Genomic DNA, 19,478 nt, shown 5'->3' with positions numbered 1-19,478 from the left:
CAGAGAACAGCTTGGAATGGTGGGAACTGAGCAGGAAACTAAGTAGGGAGAGAAAGCAATAATCCAGAACTGAGCTAAGAGGCTCAAAGGCATTTGGAGACATCTTGGAGGTGGCTTTAAGGGGCATCTGGAAGCTGTGAGAGAAGATGGAGAGGTGGCTGTGCTTGCCCAGTCCCACCACCACACATCTGCCATGATGGCTCACAGCACACTGCACTGGGAAGAGGACAGCTCCCGGGCTGGGAGGCAGCAGCTGATGATCTATGCCCAAGCAAGGCAGGAGCAGCCCTCACAGACTGCTCACACTGATGAGCTCACAGACAGGCAGATGTTAATCAGCCCAAGGGCCTGGTAACTTTGCGCAAATAATGTTTTCAGGAGAGTAAGTCTTGAAAAATATTTATTTATATTTGCCACCAAAGTTCCCTAGGACCCAGAGCCAGGAGGCAGGGATGGAAAGATTCCCTGGCAGTGTCCTGCGAGCCTGCTGCTGCATCTGGGCCATCAGCGGGACTCCAAGAGCTGGAGGGAGAGATGGTCTTCCTTGGAGGCATGGCCCTCCTCTGGTTGGGAGGCCAGGGCGGCCTTCTTCATGGTGCCTGTAAAAGGAATGAAGAGCACTGTGGCTTGGCCCTTGGGGTGTGTCCCCAGGAGGCAGGCACCAGGGAAACAGGAGGAGGCCACAGCATGAGACTACATCATGCTCTGTGGGCAGCAGGTAATCCTGGAGTGCCCAGCAGTCCCTCCTCCTGCCTCGCCCTTCCACAAGTCCTTGCTGAACCCCTGCCATGTGCCGGTCAGGGACCTCCACCCAGGAGTTTAGAGCCCCCGGAGGTGACAGGCTTTTGTGTTAGAAACTAGAACACCCGAGACTTGTTGAAGAGCTGAAGGGAAGTGAGATTTAGGTGTTCAGGGAGCTCAGGGGAGAGAGGAGACCCAACCCTTAGGGAAGGCAGCAGATTTGGACACCCAGAGCAGCAGGACAGGGACTTCCCACAGAGACGAGAGCCAAGGAAAGCAGAGAACAGCGAGGACTGTGGCGGGACCAGCTGCCACATGAAGGCAGGCAGGGGTGGGGAATGGCTGGACAGGTTTTGGGCCTTGACCTCCCTTCTGAGGAGTGTGGCTTTCCAGGCAATAGGAGCCATTGTATAGTGTAGGCCGTGTGTAGTTTTGGTCTCCATTAGAGGGACTGGAGTAAGCCTGAAGCAGACTTGTCTAAAGGTCAGGGGGCAGACTGAGCCCCACAGGGGTACAGAAGCAGGGAAAATGAGGGGCAGAGGTGTGGTGGCTGCCTGGGAGGCCATGAGGGTATGTGGGGGTTGGGGGGCAGGGATCCTCAAGGTCCCTGGCCTGGGTGAGGAGGGTGTTGGGTACACACACGTTACCTGGTAGGGCAACCCCAAGGCTATTCCCACTGGGGAAGTCCATTCGGCAGCCCCAGCAGGCAGTGGGGTGCGGAATGCTTGAGGCAAGATGAAGGGTGTGATGACTTTCAGGGTCTTGGCACTGAGGTGATAGAGCAGCAGGACTTGGAGGAGAGGAGACAGAGGGTAGACGGAAGATCTATGGGCTTGTGAGGGCTGTGACCAGGGAGACAGGAGCCTGGGAAACCTGGCTCAGGCGTTGGCACAGGGCTCCAGGGGAGCCTCCCTATGCAGGGCTCCTGGGTGACATGGGAGGCCATTGTGAGGAGGACCATAGGTGACAAGGGAAGATATTATGAGGAAGGTCATAAGTGAAGGGAGGGGCTGAGGTCACAAGCACCAGCCAGTGGAGTTTGTCAGATGAGAAAGGAGAGTCAGTGCAAGACTTGAGGTGGGAGCTGTTGAAGACTCCAGAAAGGGCCTGATGTAGAGAGAGCTCATTCTCAGGGTGGACCTCTGGGTGGAAGGAAGGAATTGGTCTTGGTGGAGGCAGTGGGGCCATCACCACACTAGAATGGAGGGGACACAGGGCTGAGGGTGGAGGCCTAGGAAGGGAGGGACTTCTCCTCAGAAGTCTGGTCCAGGGGCTTGTGTAGTACAGGAAATGTCACAAGGGCAGAGCCAGCAGGGCCTCGGGGAGGTGCCCCCTCAGCTGTGGGATCAGTAGGGGCCTCCCTAACTGGGTCCCCTGCTGGGTCCCCAGGCTCTGGGATGCCAGGCCCTAGACAGGGAATCGAATGGGTAGAAGGCACAGCTGGCCAGAGGGGATGGGAGTGGGAGGCAGGGGAGGGGCAGGGGCAGTGGCTCTGGAGGAAGCACTAATGGCCTTGGTCCCCCTGCCAGTGAAACAGCAAAGAGGTGGGAGTGAAAGCAAAGGGAGGGGCAGCATTTTAGGGGGGCAATCCTTGGAGCTGGGAAGTGGCCACGGAGGGATCCTGCCCCAGACACTCTGAGGCTGTGTGCCAAGCAGACAGTCTCTAGCGCACTCTCTCTCTCCCTCTGCAGGCCAGGGCTCACCACGGCTACTCACCAGGGACAGGTGGCCCTGACATGTCCTCACACACCGTTGGCAGTGTCTGCTCCCATGCAGCCCAGTTCACTTCCTCCACCCTGAGGGCGACAGAGCAACTCTGAGCTCCTGGAAGCCAGCAGTACAGCCTGCTTTGCCCCAGCAGAGGGGCCCAGGGCCTGGGTGGGGGGGCAGGGTCAGTGAGGAGGAGAGGGTTTCTCTGCCTTCTCCACCAGGCACAGGGCCACCCCCTGCCCCACAGGGCCCTGTCCTTGTGGCCATCACCCTGCTGCCCCGGGTCAGGTGCCTGCATGGAGAAACAGGTATTTGTCCCTTCAGGCTGTTGACAGTAAGCTGGGTTACCCTGAACACCCAGACAAGAGTTGACACCAGGTGCGTCGTTGTGTTCTGGTTCTGGGGCCCTTTTGTGGCTACTCCACATGCCTAAGACCCTCCCCAGCTCCTTGTTTAACTATCTCATGAGAGTGGGTTTCTGACTTCACATCTGTCACCATGTTCCCTCTGCCATGGAAGAGTTTGATCTCTAAGGAAGGGTTGCAGGCCCCAGGGTCAGGGGACAGGAGTGGAGAGGGCAGAGCAACCAGCCAGGGCAAGGCTAGTTAGTGCACTGGAACTGCAGGGTCCCTCTGGCTGCTTGACCCCCTAACTTCCTCCATTTCAGGCCAGAAGGAGTAGGACAGAGACCGCCAGGGAAGGACGTTCAGTTTCAGCCAGGAGCACAGGAGAGCGACAAGCAGCAGCAGCTCCAGACTTAGGAGACCCAGCATCTCTGACCTCATCTGCCCAGGGCGGAGTCCCCTGGGGCTCCTAGGCCCTACCTTTTCCACCAGACCAGGCTCCTGGCAGCTGTGCCCTGGCTCCAGGGATTCCTAAGTCAGCGAGTCTGCCAGAGCGCCCTCCCCTACACAGCTGACTCACCGGAAGCACCAGCGTTCATCAGGGCTACCGTCTGGCCTGGTGCCAACTGTCAGCATCACACCAGCCCGCTGCTTCTTCCTCCTCCACCACCAGTAGCCATTCTCCATCTCCAGGACAGAAATGGCTTTCTGGGGACAAAGAACACATCAGACACAGAGGCAGGAAGATGCACCACAGCCCTTTGCAGTATAACCCAAATATAATCCAGTATAACACAGATTTGAATCCAGCTCCAACATTTGAGTACCTGTGTGCTGTTCAAACCTGCAGCCCCTCTGAATCTCCATTTCCCACTACAGATGGATGGTTGTTAGGTCAGCATGTAACGATTGCCCAACAACTCCTTGCTATTGCATCATTACAGGTTCTAGAATTCCACACCACCAGATACAGGACTTGATTTGCTCTACCCCACACATGTGCCTGCCCAGCGGCACATGAGCAAGTTAGGTGGGGCACAGGACTTTGCAGACAAGGACACAGGCTCAGAGAAGACCAGAGGCTTGCCCAGAGAATGGGTAATGGAATCTGGCCTCCTGGGCAAGACTCCCTGCAACAAGTCCCCAGACCCATCCCCAACCCTCCTCCCATCAAGCAGCAGCTACTGTTTCTGCCATGGAGGGGTGTCACATTAGCCCCCAGCTACAGAAGCCTTTGCTCCCCAAATGCCCCCAGGATGGGCCAGGATTGCACATCCTGCCTGCCTCGTCCACCAGACCAGTGCCATTTAACATATGGTGAACACAGAACGGGAGACACAGGAGGGCAGAGACTTCGTTTGTTCTCTGCTGTGTGTTCAGCACCTAGAACTGAGCCTAGCCCCATAGTAGGCACTCAGGAAATACTTGATAATAAAAATGATCATGATGACTAACACTTTGAGCACCTACTATGTGCCAGGCACTGGCCTAAGGGCTTCATATCTGAGCCTAGTCAATCCTCATTACGACCCTGCGAAGGAAGGAATGCGTGGGCCACCCAAGGCCTGGGACCCACTCAAGGGGGCCCAGCTCTACTGTTGCTGTGTGCCCCTCCCTGTGCCCAGAGCTTAGGGAGGTGAGCTTCCCGCAGCACCTGCAGCTTCCAGATGCTCCAGCTGTCGGTAGCGACACTGTTGACGGTCTCGCTCATGAGGGCGATGAGCATGTTGAGCAGCAGGATGTAGGTGAGCATGACATAGGCCAGCAGAAGTAGAAGTACCACCCCGCGGAAGCGCAGCTGGTCCTGGAAGGCCAGCTCCCCCATGCCGATGGTGAACTTGAAGAGCTCCAACGAGGCGTCCAGGATGCCGCTGTATGGGGCTGAGCTGCCCTCCTCGTCCTCCTGCCCTTGCCCCTGCCCCATCCCGGGCTGCACTGCCGTGACATTGGGACCTGTGGGGACCCCAGGGGCCCGGGCCTCCCGGCTCAGGCTCACCAGGGCTTCAGGAGGAAGAAAGGGGGATCCTCAGCCTGGGAAGACTGGGGGCAGCCTCGAGGGTGTACAGGGCAGGCAGGGGATAGGCAGGGGCAGAGGGGGCCTTTACCTACAGCGAAGCCAAAAAGGAAAACTAAGTAGACCAGAAGGAAGCGGAGCAGGTCCCGCAGGATGACCTAGAACACATGCCAGGAGCCGGGGTGGGTGGCTGGACCACGGGACAGCCCAGACCCCTGCCTCAGCCCTAACTGTGGGCTCCTGTGTGTGTACAGCACACACACATGCGCACATGGGCCCTATGGAGCCACACTGAGCATATGGGTCTTGGAAAATCTACATCAGATTACATCATTTTCCTGCCTAAAATCCTCCACGGTCAAAAAATCAAACACAGAATTGCCATATGATCCAGTAATTCCACGGCTGGGTGTATAACCAAAAGAATAGAAACCAAAAGACTCAAACAGACACTTGTATATCCACATTCATAGCATCGCTATTCACGTAGGACAAAACCCAGGTGCCCACTGATGGATGAAGGGATAAATAAAATGTGCTACATGCATACAATGCTATGGCCTTAAAGAAGGAAGGGAATTCAGACACAGGCTACAACCTGGATGAACCTTGAGGACATTATGCCAAGTGAAATAGACTAGACACTAAAGGGCAAATACTATATGATTCCACTTCTATGAGGTCCCTGGTCGCCCAGAGCTGGGGGGAGGGGATGGGGAGTGAGTGGTCAGTGGGGACAGAGTGTCGGTCTGGGAAGATGAAGAGGATTCTGAGGATGGATGGAACTGGTGGCTGCACATCACGAATGTAGTTGGTGCCCCTGAACTGAACACTTAAACATTCTTAATCTGATAACTTTTGTTATTTGTATATTTGACCACCACAATTTAAAATTTTTGTTAAGACCTCCAGATCCTCCAGACCCGTCCCCTGTGGGCAACGAAGCCCACATCCACTGGCGTCCTCTCCTGCACTGCCCGGCCTCCTTGCCCCACGATCCTGCTCTGGCTCCCAGCCCACACCTTTGCCTTGACTGCTTCCTCCTCTAGCCTGTGCTGGCTGACTCCTTCTTCATGTCTCACCTGTCCCTCCTTCAGAGGGGCCACCCGGACCGTCCTATCTACAGCAGCCTCTGCCCCTGCCACTCTCCATTGCACTGTCCTCTGTGTTTCCTTCATAGAATTTAGCACTCTGAAATGTTCTCATTTGTTTTCTTGGTGTTTTCACTTCCCTCACTAGAATGCCAGCTTCAGGAGAGCGAGGACTTGTCTGTTTTGTTAGTGAACCAAATAGTGTATTCTCAACACTTAGAACAGAGCCTGACCCATAGTATGTACTTCCTAAACATTTGTTGAATAAATAAATGAATGCAGACACATCCATATGCCCAGATGTCCCAGGACACAAGCACACAGACAAGTTCATTTTCACGGTCTCTGCTCCTTCAGTAGCAAGGATGCACCTCTCCTGTGTGGTTTGTCACATATGTGACATACGTGCATGTTTGCTTATCCATGCAGAGTGCACACCCCATGAGAGCAGGTATGTGGGGTCTTACACTGCTTACATCCATCAAGTGTCTGGGCACATATTGCACGGGCAGGTGCACTCAGCGTTCTCCCTGCCCAGGCTAGCCACGGAGGAAGGCGCCTGCCTGCTGAGGCCAGAAGGAGCCCCCCTGGAGCCTGGGGTCCAGCCCTGCCCATCTCGCTGCACCGGGGTCACCCCTGCCTCTCACCTTCTGGATCATGACACTGTAGATGCCTGTGTGCTGGAAGCCACGTGTATAGTAAAGCAGGTTCAGCCAGCCCAGCACCAGTGAGGACACAAGCAGGGGCAGGTACCACTCGATAGCCAGGAAACACAGCACATGAGACAGCACAGTGAGCAGGGCCTGGACCAGGCTGTGGGGGCAGGGTCCGGGTCAGCTGGCAGGCCACTTGGCAAGGCCCCCCAGTCCTTACTGGACAGTGCTGACCACCACGGCCTCTCCCTCTGCTGGAAGATATATGAGAAATTCTCCATCTCTTTGGGTCTGGCCCCACTCAGGTCCTGACAAATTACTTAGCTCATCATCAAATGGGAGTGATGATGCCTGGCTCACAGAGCGTTTGTGAGGACTGGATGGGACAGGCATGTAAAGAGTGCAGCTCCAAGGCGCAGGGAGAGCGCTCGCAGTGGGACCCTCAGGGTCGCCATCGCGGCTCCACGATGGGTGCTCAGAGCCCCAGGCTGGCCGGCAACTGGCAGGGCCGAGTCTGCCCTCTGGTCCCCGCCTCTAAAGCCAGCCTGGTACCCTTGCCGCCCAGCCTCTCCCAGGCCTGAGAACTGAGGGTGAGGGGATGGTAGTGAGGCCCTACGTACAAGAGGATTTCAAAGTAGCTGTCCAGGAACGAGAGCCAGATGAACAAGCGTCGCCTCCAGAAGTACCACAGCTGCAGGGAAGGAGGAAGATGGGTGGGGAATGCTCTCCAGGACACAACCTGCAACCCCCAGCCGGGGTCCCCACTGTGCTCCATGCCCACCGGCCTGGTCTTGGGCCAGCCCCCCTGGGGGTCCAGGCAGCAGCTTTGACTTGGGGGTGCTCATGAATCCTCCTGATAGCTGAGAAAGCTTTGGACCCCCACCTCAGATGCCCAGACAATGCCCTGTGACCCACATGAAGAACTCAGGTACTGCATATGACGGGGAGAGTTCCTTTCCCCTGCCCCTCCCTGGCCCCTGGGACCACCCTGGACTCCAGCCAGCCTGGGCTTGGGGCCCAAGTTTGCCCACGCTGAGAGTCTCAGAGTCACAGTGCCCAGCCTGTCTCCTGCAAGCCGGCAGCACTGTCACCTGGAGAGGAGGTCCTGCGGGGGGAGCTGGGCTGTGCCCCACTGGCCTCACCCTCTGTGCTCCCCAAGTGAGGACTGTGCCAAGGGTCCTGGGGGAGGAGGCATCCAGCTCCATCCCCTGGGGAGCAGAGCTGGCCCTGCCAAGGAGCCAGAAGAGCTCCTATGGGCACCCCAGAAAGCACAGCACGGTACGCCCAGCCCCAGAAGGCTAGGCCAGAACCCTCGGCCCCCAACTGCCCGGGGACAGGAGCCCTCACCTGGCCCATGAGGAGGTAGAGCCCCCCGAGCAGGATCAGGATGTGGCCCAGCAGCAGGACGGAGTTCCCAGCCGTCACTTTCACTGGGAGGAAGGCCTGCTGAAGAGACACCTGGGTAGGACCCGGGCCCTGCATCTCCTCCCACCAGTGATCCCTCTGAGAGCTACAGCTGAGGGCCCATTCTGAGCGTGAGCCGTGGGAGGCTGCTCAGAGCAGCAGAGGGAATGTAGGCTCCGGGGCAGGACCCCCAGATCCTAGACTACTGAGAGGCACACTGTGTAGCGGTTATGAGGGGAGGGTCTGGTGCCAGGCTACCTGAGTTCGGCTCCCGTCTCTACCACCTACAGCCTGTATGACACTGGGCAAGTTACTTAACCTCTCTGACAACTGGAGATGATGATAGTTCATCACTTCAGAAAGTTGTTGTAAGCATTAAATAAGTAAGTTAACACATGCCAATCATTCAGAATACTGTCTCACATGTGGAGATCACCCAGTAAGTATTACATATCATCATTGTTGACATTGCTATGGCGCTGTGACAGCTTGGGCACGTCACTCAAGGAGCCAAAGCCTCCATATCGTCATTTCCAGGATGGGGGTGGTCGCCCCTGCCCCATCTTCTTCCAGGGGTGTTTCTAGGAGGCCTCCCCCAGGACGTGCCCCCTCCCCTGCCTTGCCTTCTCCAGGGCAGGCTGGCGGTAGGCAACAGTGGTGAAGATGAACATGTAGGTCAAATAACAGAGGAAGTTGAAGAAGAACCTGGGAATGAGCCGATCCCACTTCGCCTGCAGCAGTTTGTTCAGAGGCTCCAAAACCACCATTCGGTGTCGGTGCTGGGGTGGTGATTCAAGAGCCAGGGATACATTCAGCAAGTATATACAGCAGCCCCCACATGCTGAGCTCAATCAGTGCAAGGGCTTAGGGAGACGGAGGGGAGGAGATGGGGAGCCCCAGATGACCCCGCTTCACTGGCCTCCACCCACCTCCTGGCTGTGAAGTGAGCAAGGGCCTCTCCCTCCAGTCCACAGCAGGTGCTGGTCAACAGAGTGGTCCCCAGTGGTTGCCAGCAGAACCCTTGCATGCGGCCCACTCCAGGTGGGGCTGGCATATGGAATGAATGTGGACCCGGTGGCCAGGGTCAGGGTGTGCAGACACACTCCGACTGGCACAGTCACAGGGGAGGCGGGGTCCAGCAGGCAGCCCTGCATTGTAGACCCTGCAGGGAGCTCGGCAAGGCCCCCATGCACACCCCCCACCCCAGCAGGCTCACCGGGCTTCTGCAATGAAAGGCGATGATCTCCAGCACGGAGTTCTCCTCCCAGCTGTCCACAGAGGCCAAGTCATACAGCGACACCCGGACCGGCCCGTAACACCACTCAGTGAACTTACGGGAAAGAGGCTGGGACAGTCCTGAGAACTCTCGCTGCAGGATATGTCTGAAAATCTGCAGGGTGAGCCACGTGAGCTTGGCCTGCGTGGTTACCTCCCAGCATGGACTGGGATGCTGCATGCAAAACAGTCAGTACTCTGCAGAGCTGCAGCAGCCACACACACACACACACACCCGTACACATGGGTCCATGCCTGTATAAACTCTTACACACATCCACACGTGCTCAGCCAGTGTAGACATTCCCACCCACCCACATATGTCAGGCTCTTCCTTCCCCCCCCGTGCCCACTAGCCTCTTTCCTGGGCTTCTCACATGGCAGAGGGACCCCCAGCCTAGGGGTCCTTAAGGCCCCTTGAGTTTAGAGGCTACACACAAGTGTGCACTTCTGTGATCAGAGCCCAGCCCTGGACAGACTAGAAAACGTCCGTAACCCAAACAGATTAAGAAGCAGTTTGGTTTTCCAAATGAGGACCAGGGAGAAGAGCAGAACTGAGAACAGCTTCCTTAGGCCACACAGCCATGCCGCTAGACAACAAGGGAGGCTCCCACACTCCAGGAACTTTGGAGGGCAGAAATAGAGTGGCAAAACTTCCATTTATGTTTATTTTTACCTTAACCTTTAAAAATGCCTATGTCCAAAGCATGAGGCCCTGTGTAAACTGCACAGGTTGTACACCCCTCTGATAAGAAGAATCAGACACCAGTTAAGCCATGTGGGGAAAAAAAGTAGAGCTGGACCATGCTTGCTTTTTATATCAAAAGAACTTGCTGGTAAGTCAAAGTTTTAGGCATTAAAAATTAAACTGTTAAAGTCTAAAAGACATATGGAATATGGAATACACACACACATACACATAAGGATATATATATATATATATATATATAAAACCTTATCAAAGGAACTAAGCAATAGCAAAACCAAGGGAATCTAAAGGAAAAGACATCTCCACAAAAATATAAAATTGTATATATACAATTGCAAAATTCTGTATAGCCAAAAAAATACCATAAAAAAAATTTTTTTTAAGTTGAACAGGCAGAAAAGTTTGCAACTGTTTTAGTAGACAAAATGCTAATATGTTCATCATAAAGGACACTTACCAATCAATATGAAAACCTAATAGCAAATCTAAAAGCAAAATAGGCAAAGGATAGGAAAAAACTGTCTCCTAATCAACCCAAATAACTTTTAAAAAAATCCGTTTTATAATGTAATATATTAATATATAATTTTCACGTTCTCATTAACAGAGACCTCAATCAAAAAGTGGGGGGACCACTAATCTAGACACAGCCCAGACCCTTTCTGCAGAATTTCAGGGTGAGTCCTGCAGCTTCCTGGAAAGGTGGGCTCAGGGGAAGGCCAGCTTCTCACCTCAATTTTGCCCTCCTTGGCAGCCAGCTTCAGGGGCGTGAGGCCCTGCAGGTTGGTGATATCCTCTAACCTCGCTGTGGGGCAGAGGCGTGCCCCAGCTTGGAGGAGCCCATCATACATGGGGATCACCAGTGCACTGTTCTCAGCCGAGTTGTCTGCGATCATCACCAAGGCATGCAGGGCTGTGTTGCCCAAGGAGTCAGTGGCCTGAAGGCTGGCAGGCTGGTGTGGGTTCTCCAGGAGGTAGGTCACCACATCCCATTGCTTGGTGCACACAGCCAGAGAGAGGGGCAGCTCACCTGCAGGCAGAGGGAGCAGCTTGGGCCTCGGGCCTCCCAGCTTCCACCTTACCTCCATCTCACACTCCTTGGACAGAAGGCCAGGCCTCCTTGCAGCAGGTTAGGCACCCATAGGAGAGGATGGGCCCTGCCTGGGGTCCCAGGGATGCGCTGTAGGGGACACTCTCCTGAACTCCACTTAGGGCAGCTGTGCCTTCTCCTGTGAGTGCTGGTAAAGGCAGCTTGAATGACTCTGACTCAATGGAAAGGGGACCAAACTCTTTACCACCTAAGGGAGCATAACAGCAACCAGCCTACCCTTTCTCTTTTCTTTGCCACAGCTCAGACCCACAGCCACCTGCATAGATGCACCTTCATCCAGGCCCTGTCTGCCCACTCTTGTCACATGCCAGTCCTAGCAGCTCAGATACGAGCTTGGGTGCAGCTTGACCAGACAAGGGTAAAACATCTCTCAGACAAACTGCTTTTGCAGGCAGCCTGGAGGTTCGATGCATGGGCCTCAGAGTCAACCAGATGTGGGTTCAAGGGCCAGCTCTGTCACCTGTTAACCGCATGACCTTGGGCAAGGCCTTACCCACCCTGGACCTTAGTTTATCCAAGAAAGGCTCCTCACCGAAGTAGAAGCAAGTCCCTTGGCTCTTCTTCTGGAAGAAGTGGCCACAGGCTCGGGCATGCACGTTGGCTCCATTTTCCACCAGGAGCCTAACACACTGTAGGCTCCTCTTCTCGATGGCAATGTGCAGGGCACTGTGGCCTCGGTAGTACTCATCCATGCACTGGGCGTTGACCAGGGGCTGGGGATTGCCCGAGTCCCGGTCAATCTGCAGCAGTGGCAGGATGCAGGCGTTGTCCCCATCCCGAAGGTTCAATACAGCCTTCATCAGGCATGTCTTGCCCGTGGAGCCCTCTGTGACAGAAGGAAAGGGAGAAAGGAGAAGGGAGGTCCAGAGGGAGCTCAGGCCTGGAGGGGCTGTGCTGCCGCCCAGCCTGTGCAGTGAGCCCAGGCCCCAAAGTGCCCCTTGGGAGGATAAAAAAGGATTGCCACACACAACAGGTGGGAGCACAGCCATGCTGCCAGATTATTAAGGCTCCATCCAATGGGCATAAAAATACCAATAGGTAGGACTACAATTTCCACCCTAGAAATTGAGTTTCTAAGACATAATTGGTCACATGTGCGATGCTGTCTATACAAGAACATTCCGAGAAGTGTTTGTTACATGGAAAATCACTTGGCCTCTCCTAACCTCAGTTTTCCTCACTGTAAAATGGGACTATTCCAGGGCTATTGTAAGGATAAAATGGAACTATATACAAAATTCTTAGCATACAGAGAGCCTGGCACACAGTATGTTAAGGTCAAAAGCCACACACAACCTGAATTCCATCAATAAGGAATTTGTTAATAAATTGTGATAAATGTACATGATGGAAAACTCTAGTTGTTAGTGACGGAGTTGGAGGTCTGTGTACAGAAATGGAAATGGCTTGAAAAAAGCACATTACAAATTCATATACATGGCATACTCCACTTATGTAAATATATACCTAATGTACTTTAAACAGGGGTCCAGGATGACAGACAGCATTTACCCTCTGCTTCATACGTTTCATTACTATTTCAATTTTCTAGAATGCAGAGATGTTATTTTTCTAATTAGCCCAAAGAATAAAGGTATTTGGATTTGGGCAAAGGAGGCTCTGAGATGGGTGAAGTGTATGGTATATCTAAACAACACTGTTATTAAAAAAAAAAATGCATTGTGGATGACTATGAAATGGGCTGGGGATGGCAGAGGTAGGCCAGGAGCCAGCGGGGGCCCAGCCAGGACCATAAGCAGGCTGTCTTCAGCTGTATCGGCAGGGCCCCAGTGGCCATTCTGGCAGAAGGGCTGCCAAAAACACTCGCCCCTCCGCTCCTGACCACCACAAGGCCCACATGGTCAGCCTGGTCTCAGCGCAGCTGGCAGGACATGGTGGTCCTGGCCTGCAGGGCAGGCCTACCTGTGTAGTCCGAGTCGGTGAGGTACTTGCTGGTCCGGCACAGGTACTCTGGCAGCCCAGCCAGATCCTCGGGGACACCCCGGGCGACCACACTGAAGAGCCGGTCACGGTCAAAGCGGTTTGGGTCGGGCTGGCTGCAGGGATGTGGCTTGTGACTGATGCTGTCAAAGAGCCAAGGGCCCCCCAAACCACCCCCCACCCCAGGGAGCCCTTTCCAAGAGTCCTAGTAGCACGGTGCACCCACAGGTCCAGGAGCCCTGCGGGAGCCTTTCTGAGGGCCTCTTTCCTCCCAGGGCAACCCGACATGTTCGGAACCCCGGGAGGGTGGGGGGGTGCTGTCCGGGGCACAGTCCACAGCAGCCCTGCGACTCCAGACTCCAGAGATGTCTCTCAGCATCGGATGCTTATCATTTGCCAGGTGTCCTGATGATCTCTCAATAGGCTCACTGTCCCATAGGGGTGGTTTCAACACAAGAGCCTGTCATGCCACTCGAGCTGGGGTCTGGGTCGGGACAGGGCTACAGGAAGTGCCCACAGACTGTTAGGGGCTCAGCTCTGCTGGCCTCACGAAGGAGTCAAGAAAAGCCCTCATCCTCTCACTGGCCATCTATGGATTAATGAAGAGTATCTGCACCTTTAACCCTCACTTCAGCCCTAAGGGTCAGGAATTACTGTTTGCTCTAGACAAACAAGGAGATCAAGTAACTTGCCCAAAGTCACATGGTGCAGGACTGGGGTGCTCCATGAGGCCGTGTAACTAACTCCAGGCCCTGACTCCTAACCCCAAGAGAGACTCCAGGCTGGTAGACAGAGGTTTCTCAGAGACACCTGGGCCAGCGCTGAAACCTATCAGACGTCACCAGAGTTTTACTGAGAAGCCACACTTCCAGGAAGGCCTTGTAGCTCTTCGTGACCTAGTAGAGTCCGGTGACCCCAGGGAGCAGGGAGGAGGAAGGAGTATGCAGCTCCCCCACCCCCCACTATGTCACTATTCAGGGGGCAGCTTGCCCTGGGGGGCCTCGAGCCATGACCAGCAGATATGAAGGGACAAACAAAGGTGGGGGTTATTTCATGCTTTGGGAACTCTCAGGTCCCAGGCTCACAGCTCCCACGGAACAGGCCAGCTGGGTAAGCGCTGGTGACTTCCTGACGAGCAGGGGCACTGTGCGCATTGTCATGTTTTGAGCCAAATCTGCATGCCTGATAGAGCGGCCCCTGCCTCCTCCACACCAGGAAGTTGAATGACTGGCTGGCCAGATGCACCATCCTCTGCCCGGCAGACCACGTGGCCGAAGGGCTCTGTGGCTGGCCAGGGAGCCCTGTGGGCAGTCCGGCAGAGGAAGTGGCCATTTGGACAAAGTACTTCCTGTTGCAGGGTAGCCTCACTGTCTCGGGGGAGGGAAGCCCACCAAGGGCACAGATTGAGGAGCCCGGTCTGCCTGTTGGGCAGGCTACCCAGCTCCCAGAAACACGTATCATCTCTGGCCCTGGTCTGAATCACACCACAGTCAGTCTTCCTGCACAACCAGTACAGGGAGCTCTGGACTGGAGGCCATGGCTGGTGGCTGCATCTCAGGTGCAAGGAGGGAGGAAGGGGCTTCCACAGCAGCGTCCTGCCAGGCCCATGAGAATTCTCTAGGCCCATATGTCAGACCTCACACTGAGCGGTGGGGAGGGGGCTGCCAGGCGCACCTGTGCACACCCGCAGGGCCAGGAGTAGCACTCCCGACCAGCGGGGCTGCACAGTCTGTCCGGCAGACATCACAGGAAAATCAAAGTGAAGATGACTGTGAGCAGACAACCACTGTCCTCAATCCCCAGGGTCCACATCCCCTGGGCAACAACTTCAGCCTTCCTCTGCTCCTGGGAGCAGAACCCAGGAGTGCCCAGGACATTTCCAGATGTTCTTGACTCTCTTCAGACTAGAGTGTGGATCCTGCCACCAACCCACACAGGACCACGAGAGGGGTGGGGGCCTGGGTACAAATGAGGGCGTTGCCAGGGTCAGTGGAGTACTCAGAGCTGGCTGGATAAGTCCTTATGAAGAAAAACACAGCCTCAGAAGGCAGAAGGACAAAAATGGGGACAGCTCCAGAAAGAACAAGCCCGCAGAGCTAAGTGGGGCCTAGCCTGTCGGAGCCATCAGAGGCAGGCTGTGGTTGGGGCTCTGGGGCTGGGCCCCGGGTCTGACTCAGGGAGGAGGGCGGTACTCCTCTGGAGGTGAGGGGCCCCCAGGTCCCATCCTTAGGTGCTGCCTTACCTGGTACCACGGTAACTGAGGTTCACTTTGATCTGCGGGGAGGTGTTCTGGTCCTCACCCTGGAAGGGTGACTCCATGGGGGGTGGCCCAGCCCCACAGCCCAGCTTTCCTTTGCCCACCTCAGCACCATCTTCTTGACCTCTGTCTGATGTCTCAAGCCTGAAAGGGGGAGGGCTGGAGGGGGAGGTCATCCTAAGAGGAGGAGGCTGCGCTGTCCAGTTCGAACCTCAGTGGGGAAAGAGATGTCAGAGGAGCATCCGACATTCGTTGGGGTCTGGGTAGGTCTGGCTGGGGCCTGCAAAAAGAGAGATTTAGAACCTGAGCACAAGTACAGCCACCCACGGTGCGGAAGCTCAGCCCCAAAGGAGAGGGGTGAGCCAGGAGGGAGGAAGGCAGAGGGTGAGGAGATGGAGGGAGGCTCCCTGTGTGAGTCTGGCCGCATGTAGGGGAGGGGGAGCAGGAACAGGGGCCCAGTGGGCCTGCCTCATCCATAGAGGAAGGACCGTGGTGGTCCCTGACTTTCCCTCTGAGACTTCCTGGTATCTGAGCGGCCACAGGCCCTGGTCTGGGGGTATCAACTGTTTGTGTTGACAGCATAACGTTTCCTCTACAATGACATCTTGTCCAGTGCCCCATATTCACAACAGATAAGAGTGCAGTTGTGAGGAGAGGGCAGGCCACTCAACCTCCTCCACAGAGGGGGAGCACTGGCCGGGGACCGTTGGGAAACCACTGGTGTATTAAACTCCTGGTTTTGCTGCCAGGACAACTAAGGCTCAGAAAGGGGAAGAGACTTTCTCGAGGTCACCAGCTGTTGGCAGCTGGTCTAAAACCACCTCACCCGTGATGTTCCTCTTCAGAGCTCAGATCTTTTGGGGCCTGTCTACATTTTCAGTCTGACTCATCTCTGAAGGCATCAAATGCCACCTCTCCCTGCCTTATATCTCTAAGGGCTTCTGAGTGGGGTGGGGGGGGCACCTCCATTGCTGCACAAGCTCCCTCTGACAGGGAGCCCTGCTTCAGGCCCTAGGCCTGCTCTGGGAGCTCAGCTGACACCACGTCCAACCCTCACAGAACTGAAACCACAGCCACCATCACATGGCAAGGGGTGGGGACAGGGCTGCGGGGGAGTCCCTGTGCCCCCATTGGGCAGGAGCCAAAAGAAGGAAGAAGGGTCAGAGGCAAGAGGGGAGACAGCTGGGGGGGGGGGCAGGGGGCAGGGAGCAGAGATGGGAATGGGATGAGGAAGGAAGGAAGCAGAGAGGGCTGGCGGCAGGTGCTGGGCCCTGGCCGCTCCAGCTTCAGGCTCCCACAGCCCTCAGGGACCTGGGTGGGGCATTTTCCCACAGAGGCAAGGGAGGCCAGGACCTGGCTGACAGCCTGAACATGCAGTTTTGACCCACTATCTTTCTGCCCACCCTGGGGCGACCCTCCTGGGCCACACACATTTAGCCTGGCTTATGTCCTCAACCTTCCCCCAGTCCCATCACCCCGACCATTCTGCCTCCCTGACTGCCCCCGAGCCCACCACTCCCAAGCCTCAGCAGCAACTGGCAATCTGACCAGCCCTGCCCCGACTCCTGGAGCCCCCACCCACCCTGGCAGCCCAGGCGCCTCTCCAAGGAGCTGGTTCGCAGCTGGAGAAGCAGAGCCCACTCGGGCTTCCCCGCCCCGATCATGCACTGTCAGGCACTGTCAGAACCCCTCAGACGCCCCGGAATTGCGCACCGACTTACCCCGCAAGCGTGAGGCCAGGGCTCGGCGGCCGCCGGCTGCAAGGCTAGGGTCCCCGAGCCTCTGGGGCGGCAGGGGCTGCCGGAGGAAGTGAGGCCGGGAGGGGCTGCGGGCCCTGACAGCCGCGAGCAGCAGAGCCCCCCAGCCCGCTGCGTGCGTACTCCAGCTAGCAGGGTGTGATCTGGGCGTTCCGCACCCTCCGCCCACCCGGCGCGCTGGTCTGGTGGGGAGTGGGCTCTCCCCTGTCAGGACAGGCTGGCCACCAGACACCGCTAGCCACACCCTGCTCCGGGAGACACGCCCCGCCTCCCCACCTTCCACCCCACCCTCACTGTTAGCCACTGAGGCCCCCGATGGGGGTGGGGTCAACTAGAGGCAACCCTTGGGTGCTGGGACCTTGCCTCAGGTGAGAGCTGACATGGGCTGGGGGATCCTTGCCCACTACACAGACATCTACCCCGCACTCCCCTTCCCACCACATGCCTCCCAGCTGCCATGTGGCCCAGACTGGAAACTGGTTGACCCACCACCGAGAAGAGAGCGCTGAAATGGGCAGCCTCCAGGGAGAGGAGAGGAGAGACTCAGCCCAGCACAAGCTCCTGGGAATGCATTCCATTCACCCAACCAACAGTGTGAGGGGACTTTCCCACCTCTCAGGGCCTTCCCCTAGCCCCCCAGCCAGGGCCGCCGAAACTCCAGCTTCCTTTAGTTAAAGGCGTTCCAGCACTAGCCAACAGGGGGCAACAGAGAGGCAGGCCTGTACTGCGGGAATCAGACCGCCGTGCCCTGCCCTGCTCTGGATTCAATCTGGGCTTCTGGGCGCAATCACCACCTAAGTAGTCCAAGGACACCTCCCTCTCCGTCACTCCCTAAAATCCAATCCTTCAGTAACCCCCCACCCCAAACCTACCAACTTTGTCTCTATCTCTGCTGGTCCCAGCCACTATCATCTCTCTGCTGGGAGACTGCAGCCCCCTCCAAACTGGTCTCCCTGCTTCACTGCTGCCCCTCCCACACACTCACAATCCATTCTCCTTACAGCAACTGGAGTGATCTTTCAAAAATGAAAATCCGATCACCTCACTTCCCAGCTTAACTCTCCCACCCAACCAATGGGTTCTCCTGGCACTTAAATAAAATGCAAACTCCATACAACTCTGTGCCCTACGGATCCTCTCCAGCTCTCCAGCTCCAGCTCACACACAACCCCGTCTGCTACATTCCATTCCAGACTGTTCTGTCCAATATGGTAATCACTAGCCACAGTGGCTATTTAAATTTGACTCAACTAAAATAAATTTAAACATTCAGCTCTACAGTCACATTAGCCACATTTCAAATGCTCAATAGCCATATGTGGTTAGTGGCTACCATACTGGACAGCACAGATACAGAATTTTTCATCACTGCAGTGAATTCTGTTGGACAGCACTGCACTAGACATCCTGAACCCATTTCAATCTCTCCAATACACCATGCTCTCTTCTGTTGCCTCCAAGCTTTTGCACAGGCTGTTGCATCTGCCAGGAACCCCTTGCCCACCCTCCACAACAGACACACAAAAACTGCCTTTGCTGGCCAAGTCCTACTCATCCCTCACCTCTCCATTTAAGCATCACTTCCTCTGGGTAGCCTTTTCTAGACCCTGGACTGGAGTGAAGGTCCCCTCTGTGTGTTCCCATAACATTTTGGACTTATCTGATCATAACTCCTTATCCATTATTGCTGATATTTATTTAACTGTCTGGCTCCAACTTTAACAATAACAATGCCTACTGAGCTCTCACTATGTGCCAGACACTGTGCTAAGTGCTTTAGCGGTAACAGAGCAACCTTATTTCACACATGAGGAAACCAAGGTTATGCAAGGTTAGGCATCTTTTCAGAGGCCACGTGGCTGGGAGGTGACAAAGCAGGGATTCAGATCCAGAGCCACACCCTCAACCACCAAGCTTTTGGGACAAGATCAAGCTTTCTTTGCTATATCTCCAACACCCAGCGCAGTGCCCAGCACCCAGTTGGTGCTCAAGAAGGCTTTGAATGACTTGGTGGTTAATCATAATCATAATGCAGAAGACACTGCTGTGCATTGGGAAAAAAAACTGGAGACCCTCAAGTCCTTCAGAGCCATCACCACTCCAGGTGATAATGACAATTAAGCAGACAACTCTCATTGCAAATGTAACTTATAAGAAATTCTCAGATCATTGGCCATCAGAGAAATGCAAATAAAAACCATAATGAGATACCATTCCACACTCACTAGGATGGCTCTTTAATAACAAGTGTTGATGAAGATATAGAGAGATTGAAGCCCTCGTACACTGCTGGTGGATTGTAAAATGGTGCAGCCACTTTGGAAAACAGTCTGGCTGTTCCTCAGAAAGTTAAACATAAAATGCCATATGACCCAGTAATTCCACTCCGAGGTAGGTAGTCAAAAGAAATGGAAACATATGTCCACACAAACCTTGTACACAAATGTTTACAGCAGCATTATTCATAATAG

At 55.2% G+C, this 19,478-nt stretch overlaps 1 protein-coding gene and 1 long non-coding RNA gene across 5 annotated transcripts; one reads left to right on the top strand and one right to left on the bottom strand.

Moving 5' to 3' along the window:
- Positions 1 to 387: 387 nt before the first annotated feature.
- TRPV2 (transient receptor potential cation channel subfamily V member 2) lies at positions 388 to 17,638 on the bottom strand. Of its 4 annotated transcripts, none has more exons than XM_017641562.3 (15): positions 17,620 to 17,638; positions 15,236 to 15,530; positions 12,976 to 13,109; positions 11,585 to 11,878; positions 10,673 to 10,971; positions 9,174 to 9,347; positions 8,581 to 8,736; positions 7,901 to 7,999; positions 7,174 to 7,244; positions 6,548 to 6,713; positions 4,901 to 4,967; positions 4,450 to 4,796; positions 3,376 to 3,503; positions 2,458 to 2,537; positions 388 to 599 (listed from the first exon to the last, which is right to left on the bottom strand). In XM_017641562.3, the coding sequence occupies exons 2-15, from the start codon at positions 15,424 to 15,426 to the stop codon at positions 505 to 507; spliced, it is 2,301 nt and encodes a 766-aa protein (XP_017497051.2). In that variant the 5' UTR covers positions 15,427 to 15,530; positions 17,620 to 17,638; the 3' UTR covers positions 388 to 504. The 4 variants fall into 4 exon arrangements, with proteins under 4 accessions (XP_017497051.2, XP_017497050.2, XP_017497052.2 ...); XM_017641561.3 differs by lacking the exon at positions 17,620 to 17,638 and adding an exon at positions 16,972 to 17,269; XM_017641563.3 differs by lacking the exon at positions 17,620 to 17,638 and adding an exon at positions 16,972 to 17,269 and having other exon boundaries at positions 7,901 to 7,996.
- LOC140849013 (uncharacterized) lies at positions 607 to 3,369 on the top strand. The gene is made up of 3 exons (XR_012130445.1): positions 607 to 1,818; positions 2,433 to 2,829; positions 3,119 to 3,369. It is a non-coding gene; the product is annotated as an uncharacterized lncRNA (long non-coding RNA).
- Positions 17,639 to 19,478: the final 1,840 nt, after the last annotated feature.

The sequence above is a fragment of the Manis javanica genome, chromosome 4, assembly GCF_040802235.1.
Source record: "Manis javanica isolate MJ-LG chromosome 4, MJ_LKY, whole genome shotgun sequence".
In the NCBI taxonomy this organism is placed as follows: Eukaryota; Metazoa; Chordata; class Mammalia; order Pholidota; family Manidae; genus Manis; species Manis javanica.
This window is presented reverse-complemented; position numbering and strand designations above follow the sequence as displayed.

Bases quoted from the DNA above. Each gene is read 5' to 3' on its own strand.
- TRPV2 (XM_017641562.3), bottom strand. From the start codon at position 15,426: ATGACCTCCCCCTCCAGCCCTCCCCCTTTCAGGCTTGAGACATCAGAC. The intron at 8,737-9,173 runs GTGAGCCTGCTG...TCACCACCCCAG, and splicing joins CCTTTCATTGCAGAAGCCCG to CACCGACACCGAATGGTGGT. The intron at 8,000-8,580 runs GCAAGGCAGGGG...GTGTCTCTTCAG, and splicing joins GCCAGCCTGCCCTGGAGAAG to CAGGCCTTCCTCCCAGTGAA.